At 41.0% G+C, this 8401-nt stretch overlaps 1 protein-coding gene across 1 annotated transcript in view; it reads left to right on the top strand.

The window, feature by feature from the left end:
* The window catches only part of eif3h.S (eukaryotic translation initiation factor 3 subunit H S homeolog), a 127946-nt gene that overhangs the window by 32339 nt on the left and 87206 nt on the right, over window positions 1-8401 (top strand). Inside the window, 1 exon segment of the mRNA NM_001095310.1 lies at window positions 1935-2091. Within this exon segment, the coding sequence (NP_001088779.1) occupies window positions 1935-2091 (157 nt within the window).

Raw genomic sequence — 8401 nt, 5'->3', positions numbered from 1 at the left:
ATTGGCAGTGCCATGATGTCCAGCAACAAAGCCTATTGCAGAGAGCCTTTCCTTAAAGAAGAAGGAAAGGTTAAAACAAAGTATCAGAAAGGTCTATATAAATACACCAGTAAACCCTCAATGCTGCTCTGAGTCCTCTGTCAAAAGAAACCTCACATTTCTTTCCTTCTATTGTGTACTCATGGGCTTCTGTATCAGACTTCCTGTTTTCAGCATAAAACTCCAGGGCTAGGGCTTGAGCATGCTCAGTTTGCTCCTCTCCCTCTCCTTTTCCCCTTTTCACCCCTCCCTGCTGTAATCTGAGCCCAGAGCTATGAGTGAGCAGGGAGAGACTCGGGCAGGAAGTGATGTCACACCAAGCTAATATGGCAGCTGCTATCCTAAACAAACCGTTTCTAGAGCTGTTTACTTGGTTATGGTAAAGCATTCTGCAGAATAAATTGAGTTCTATCTTGCACTATTGTAGTTAATCCATACCTCCCAACATTTTGGAAATAAAAAGAGGAATAAAAAAAAGTTGCTGCGCGTAGCATGGTGAATTTTTTGACCACTCCCATTTTTGTGGCCACACACCCTAATTACCATGCTCATTTTACAATATTTCGGAGATTAAGTTTGAACATATTTCTTTTTTTTTCCAGTTATTAGTTTTGCTAATGAAGGTGAATTGCCCTTTAAGCTATAAGTCTCTTTTCCCAAGGGACCTGTTATTTTATATTGTTACAATTACTCATTTGCTTATATTGATGCATTTGAATTGTTACAAATGAATCTAACCTTTTGTTGTGGCTGTTCTGGGCTCTCTGCCAAAAGCCAATTAAGTTAGAAACTTTGTTTCTTTTTCTGGCTGTTCAGTGCAGAGAAAAACTGGACTTTCCAGTACAAATGAGGGACTGCAGGTTGAGCTGTCAAGAGTCCATCTAAAAATGGGACAGTTGGGAGGTATAGTTAATCTATTGGCAATAATCTGCCTCAGTAGCTTTCCTTCTTTAAAAGTTGTAACTTTATGAGACATGTCTGCTGATTCTATAGAATGTCTAGATTGACTCCCCAAAGATATTTATTATGGTGAATGAGGATCTTAGCAGTTGTTAATGAAGCTTGGAGGGTGTAGAGTCCTCTATCCGCTCCTTGTGGTGAATGTGGTGAACATCACTGGACAGTGTGTACGAAATGTTACCATGCAGTGACCTTAGACTTTCTAAACTTACTCTTTTCTATCTTTTTCACTCTTGGGAATAAATGAAACACAAGCAGAACCTGTAAAAGGTTGGACAGAATTCATGTTCTGTGTTCTAGAAAGGGCAATAGACCCACTAAAGTCAGGGCCATTGGGAAAAGTCCTGGCAGCTCAGTTCAATGCCATGTGTGTATTTCCACCTCCAGTCAGTAGCCATATCTGTGGCCAGCTTTGCTTTATATTGGTTATTAAAGGGGGCAAAAAATGTGCAAGCAGTTGGCACTATTTAAGTGCACATTTTTCAAAAAGCTGAAAACTGTTGCTCAAGCAACAGAATCCTTTTCCCTGCAAATTACCTGAAACTTGCTTTACTAACTGGTTTGCTTGCAGACTGGGAAATCGATGGACAATTGTTAATAATGAAGAATTTCCTTGCATGACTAGCCTGGATAGATGAGGCCTCAAGTATTGAGCTGACTTGACACCATCCTTAATTGCTATATCTTAAACCAGCTCTGCACCCAGAACAATCAATGCGCTGAAAAACTCTCACCTGGTTACTACTGGACATAATGTTGTGTACATTGGGACTTATCTATGCCTTGTGTTGAAGGTTCCATGATGGTGTACAAATTAAACTTTGGTCACAGATTCACTGATTGTCTTGAAGTTGTTGTCCTCCCCAAAATGCACCCAACTTTTTCATTCAACGTACTTCCCCTTTGCCTTATGTTTGTGTCTGATCTCTTTCTAGGTGGTGCTGAAGATCATTAAGCATTACCAAGAGGAAGGCCATGGGAGTGAAGTGGTGCAGGGTGTTCTTCTTGGCCTAGTGGTTGACGATCGCCTTGAGATCACAAACTGTTTTCCCTTCCCACAACACACGGAAGACGATGTTGACTTTGATGAAGGTAAAATATTTGACAAACACAGCCCTGCAGTGTTAGGGGGTAAATTCAACACATGAGGCCAAGATTCAGTGGAAATACCATGTAAATGACTACTTTTATTGCATTGATGTGTAGATCTATTTCATTAACTTTATCCACAGGTCAATCACGGTCTTCTGGTATAGCTCTGGTGCAAATGACTTGCTTCTCAGTCCAAAGTGTTTGCCATTGCAAGGGCAAGTTCATCATTACATATTTCAGTACTGGTAGCCAGGAGAACGAGTTTTTATATCTTTAGAAAGACTATAAGATCATCTAGCACAGAGGACCTTGATGTGGTGGTGATGGGCTGCACCAATAAGCCTTACTGGCTTCATTCCCTAAACACTTTGTCATTGGCAACTGAAAATTATTTCTTGGCCACTCGACAAACGATTGGATCATAGTAGGAGCCTGAGAACTCTTATCACCTTTTGGCCAACATCATACCTCTTGAGGTGAAGTTCTTCATATAAAGAAATAGGACAATCAACGACATGTCTTTTAAGAAGGGGGCTTTTGCTCCTGGGGAACTGTCACAAACTGTATTACACACAGGTTTGCTTCAGTATCCAATAATTCCCTGAAATATAACTTGCCACAGAGCTTAAAGTGAGTGATAATATGCCGGCTATGCAACTAGTTCATAGCTACTAGTCTTAGTTCTTATCTGTATTAAATCTTCTCCCAAAGTGCTAAAAATCTAATATGAGTGGGTTGAATTGGAGAACGGAAGATGCCTGTGCAGCAGCCATCTGCATCCTGAAGCCATGGATACAGATCACCCATGACTCTCCCATCAAGGCCCCATGTACTTTTCTAGCTGCTCTGAGGATAGATCAGGGACCCATTTAACAAGCAGAGTAGGGGTGCTTCTATAAAGAACCTTTTTTTTAAGTCATAGTCCGTTGTCTCTGTCAGCAAGGTCACCACTTCTGGCCATGGCAGCCTAGATCTTGAGGAAGTGGACCTAACTTACCAGACCCACCACTTTCTGGCGGAACCTCTTCCGGTTTCCTTTGAAGAACTCTCCTATTAAAGTACCTTGTTTATTTTGGCTGTTGGCTGTATAGCCAATAGAATTATACAGCAAGCTGTCAACTGTAGTTCCCCCTTTAACCCTGATAGACGTGAGGTGGGGCAAATGAAGTCTAAAATAGAATAATGCTAGCAATGCTGTATTTGTATACTTAACATAAACATGAACTTACTGCACCAGAGGCTTAATTAAACAAATGCTTTATTTTTTCTTGTAGACTTAAATCAGTGGTGCCCAAAAATTAGATGGGGATCTACCAGTAGACCTTTAGCTGGTGATCAGTAGATCTCAAGACTCACTGTCAACATTCAGCTTGTCTATATCACCCTCCTATTTCATGCTCTGATTAAGTTATTTATTATGTTAAGGTTACATAAGAAAATAGGGTTGCCACCTGTCCGCTTTTGACCCGGACAGCCCGGTTATTTGAAGAGCTGCCCGGGTCAAAACTGCCTGCCCGGTTTTCCAAATTAGGAAAACTGGGCAGGATTCTCCTAAGATTGACACGGCGATCGGCCAATGGCCACATAGCCCGCCCCCGACATCACGGTCCGTCCCCTGCATGTCACAGCCCCGCCCCCTCCACATCACCGCCCGGCCCAATCTACACAGTGGTAACCCTATAAGAAATAGATGTTTGTTAAATATAGCAATATACATTCCGCCATTAATCAGTATTGAAGTAATAATTTAAATTGAATCTAATAATTTGAAGTAATAGAACAGAATTGTAACAATGCTTTTATTAGGGATGCACCGAATCCAGGATTGGGTTCGGGATTCGGCCGACTCTGAATCCTAATTTGCATATGCAAATTAGGGTTGTGGAGGGAAATCACGCGACTTTTCGTCACAAAACACGGAAGTCAAATCTTTTCCCCCTTCCAACCCTAACTTGCATATGCAAATTAGGATTTGGTTTGGTATTTGACCGAATCTTTCACAAAGGATTTGGAGGTTTCGGCCGAATCCAAAATAGTGGTGCATCCCTAGCTTTTCTGGATTTAGATCATAATGGGACAACATCGCTAAAAGTAGATATGGTGCGGTAAGTAGGTATGAAGATCCAAATTGCGGAAAGATTCCTTATCTGGCAAGCCCCATGTCTGTAGCATTCTGGATAACCGGTCCCATACCAGTACATGCTCTCTGTATAATCACCCATTGGGGATTTGCAGCTGCTGAATTATTCAGAGTTTGCCTACAATAGCTATGTCTGCAAGGCTGAAACTGCAAGCTTTGACACCAAGTTCTTGTACATTCTGTTTCACAGGAACACAAAAGTAAAAGAAAAAATATTTATTTAAAGGGTAAGTCTGTTTTTTTGGATGTGTCTGTTTGCTTAAATCACCACTGACTCTATAAAGATTGCTAGAGCTGTAGATTACAAGAGCAACGGGTATATAAGTGGTTTCTTTAAAAATACTCTTTTAATTGTAAAGCTTTTTTTTGTTACACATGGGAAGACTGGAAGTGCCTTTGGCAGAATTTCCACTAGGGGGCACTGATGTCAAGCATTTGGGGGGTTCCTTTTCCAATAAATATGGAGGCAGCAGAAAAGCAAAGGAGAGCCATTTACAGCTGATATTGCTTTCTCTATCCATTTCCCAATAATCATTATGAAATGCCTTGCGAGAAGTTACTCATATATTAACCTCCCTCACCCCATGCCTACGCCTGCAGCGCGGTCATTCTAAACAAGCAATTCCTTAAAGGAACCACAAGAAAGAGGGACAAATCCTCTGTCGCAGGTAACAGTCCTGCAAGTGGGGTTATTGTGTGGCTTTTTATCTCTTACGTTCGCAATGTAACCCCTTGTTGCCCAGCCATTCACACCATACCTGGGAATCCATTGCTCTCTGTGCGCACTCAGTTGTGTGTTGACTCCTTGTAATGCAAACGGGCTATTATGCCCTTTAATTAGGAGTCACTGATGGATCCCCACTAACATGAATCAAAGCAATGACACGACTGATTTAGCTTAGCGATGGTGAAGCTGTTTCCTTGGCAACATTGGGAGGCACATTTATCAAGGGTCGTATTTCGAATTGATGTTTTTTTTTTTAAACTCCCTTAAAGGATTCTGCCATGAAATCCATTTCTCAAAAGAGCAAACAGGTTTTTTTATTTTCAATTTTGAAATCTGACATGGGACTAGACATATTGTCAATTTCCCAGCTGCCCCAAGTCATGTGACTTGTGCTCTGATGAACTTCAATCACTCTTTACTGCTGTACTGCAAGTTGGAGTGATATCACCCCCTCCCTCCCCCCCAACAGCCAAACAAAAGAACAATGGGATGGTAACCAGATAACAGCTCCCTAACACAAGATAACAGCTGCCTGGTAGATCTAAGAAGAACACTCAATAGTAAAAACCCATGTCCCACTGAGACACATTCAGTTATATTGAGAAGGAAAAACAGCAGCCTGCCAGAAAGCATTTCTCTCTTAAAGTGCAGGCACAAGTCACATGACCAGGGGCAGCTGGGAAATTGACAAAATGTCTAGCCCCATGTCAGAATATAAAAAAAATCCGTTTCTCTTTTGTGAAATGGATTTCAGTGCAGAATTCTGCTGGAGTAGCACTATTAACTGATGCGTTTTGAAAAAAAACATGTTTTCCGATGACAGGATCCCTTTAAATTCAATTGAATTCGAAATTCAACTTGGCGAAACTTATTAATACAATCAAATTATTAAAACCCGGACGAATTTAAACCACCCCGAAAACTCAAATCGAATTTGATCAAACTCTATTCGAGTTTTTTCTCCGAAAAAAACTCTGTCAGGATAGCTGCAAACCTCTCTGGACCTCTCCCGTTGACTTAAACAGTAATTCGGCAGGTTTTAGGTGGCGAATAGTCGAATTCCTAAATGGCCAGAGTATGATAAATCTCGAAAATCAAATTTGAATTTTTTTTTAAAAAAAACTTGAATCAAGTCTGGATAATTCCCTAGTCGAATTTGACCATAAAAAAAGTTAGAATTTTCAATTCGACCCTTATTAAATCTGCCCCTAATTGTTCAAGTACCAGGGAGTTATGATAAATACTGCATAGTCTGCCCTTAGCCACGAGCTCTGTATAAAATAAGTTTATACCGAATGAATTTAAAATTCGACTTGGCGATTAATACAATCAAATTATTAAAACTCGGACGAATTTAAATTACCTGAAAACTCGAATCGAATTCGATCAAACTTAATTCATGTTTTTTCACCGACAAACTCAAAGGCTGCAAACATCTCCCTGGACCTCTCCCATTGACTTAAACCATAATTGGGCAGGTTTTAGGTGGCGAATAGTCTAATTCTTAAAGGGCCAGAGTTTGATAAATATCGAATTTGAATTTTTTTTTTTAAAAAAAAACTCGAGTCAAGTTTAGATAATTCCCTAGTCGACGGTTTTGACCATAAAAAAGATTCGAATTTTCAATTCATCCAGTGATGAACAATGGGCACTGCACTATAACATATTCAAACATATTCTGGCAGACAGATTCTGAGAGTTATAGTTTAATGTCTAGATGCCTGTGCATGATGTAACCTCACCTTTAGCAAACACTGCAACAGATCCTTTATCTCAGGAAGTTGCAGTTATAGCTATGGCCTTATAGATGGAGGTCAACGCACTGATTTGCTTCTTGTCCAGTGGGATTTTTAAAGGAGAACTAAACCCTAAAATTGACTGGCTAAAAATGCCATATTTTATATAGTGAACTTATTGCACGAGGCTAAAGTTTCAGCTTGTCAATAGCAGCAATGATCCAGGACTTCAAACTTGTCACAGGGGGTCACCATCTTGGAAAGTGTCTGTGACACTCACATGCTCAGTGGGCTCTGATTGGCTGTTGAGAAGCTAAGCTTAGGGGTTGTCGCTAGTGATGGGCGAATTTGTCCCGTTTCACTTCACCACAAATATCACGAAAAGTGCGAAAAATTTGCCAAACAGGATTTTTAACGCTGGCAAATTTTCGTCTGAGAATTTTCGCCACAAATTTCCGAATTTATTCACCGGCAGTGAAACGCACAAATTTGCCGCAAATTCTCACTTGCCGAATAAATTTGCCCATCACTAGTCGCCGCAAATTATCAAGCAGGAAATGAGGTTGGTCTGTAATATAAGCTGATGCTACAGGTTTGCTGATTATTAAATTCTGATGCTAATTGCACTGGTTTCTGTGCTGCCATGTAGTAATTATGTGTATTAATTACTAATCAGCCTTATATTGTGACATTTCTATTCTATGTGTACTGTATATTGTGAGTGGGTCCCTAAGCTCAGTAAGTGACAGCAGCACAGAGCATGTGCAGTGAATCAGCAGAAAAGAAGATGGGGAGCTACTGGGGCATCTTTGGAGACACAGATCTTTACTGCTAAAGGGCTGTGGTTGGCTTGGGCTGGTACTGAACCCCAAAACTTAATGTGCAACATTGATATCTTGTCAGATTGGGTTTGAGGGCCATTGTCGCCCTCTGGGGAGATGTGCGGCCATTTTTGCCCTCTGTGGATATTTTCAGGCTACTTTAAAGTGCCCTAAACAGCCATTGCCGTTGCCATTACACAGTGGAGGAGCCCATATTTGGCTCATACCAACCAGGGTGAGCATGGGTGGAGAGGTCGATAAAGGCCAGACTCCGCATTTATCACATGCATGACTTTCACTTGTCTCCTTGGAAATCCAAAGAGAGGATTATGTGCTGCACTCACAGTATATGGTCCCAGCAAGTCTTTCCTCGCTGCTCATCCATCATAAGCCGGTTGTATTCCACATCCATCTCTTCTGCAGCAGCCTGAAAATTGCCTCCCTCTTCTCTCTGCGAGTGTTAAATATGCATGACTTAGGCACTCGATCATGTGATTGCTGAAAGGCTGACACTTTTAACCCCTTTTGGGCTGAACCACATGAGATCTATTCTATGTGTCGCCTCCTGCAAATGCTATGGGGCAGATGTATTACACAGCAGCTCTCTAGCAGTGACATCTGCATTTGCTTTTGGATATTTTTATAGGTATGCACTGAATCCAGGATTCGGCCTTTTTCAGCAGGATTCGTTCGAATCCTTCTGCCAGGCCGAACTGAATCCTAATTTGCATATGCAAATGGGAGGGCTGGGAGAGAAATCGAGTGACTTTTTGTCACAAAACAAAACAATTGGTGTTTGAATAAAGGCCTTTTATTTCATTTCTATAACAAAACAAGGAAGTATGCAAATTAGGATTCGGTTTTGTATTCGGCCGAATCTTTCACG

This window comes from Xenopus laevis, chromosome 6S (assembly GCF_017654675.1).
Source record: "Xenopus laevis strain J_2021 chromosome 6S, Xenopus_laevis_v10.1, whole genome shotgun sequence".
Classification (NCBI taxonomy): domain Eukaryota; kingdom Metazoa; phylum Chordata; class Amphibia; order Anura; family Pipidae; genus Xenopus; species Xenopus laevis.
This window is presented reverse-complemented; position numbering and strand designations above follow the sequence as displayed.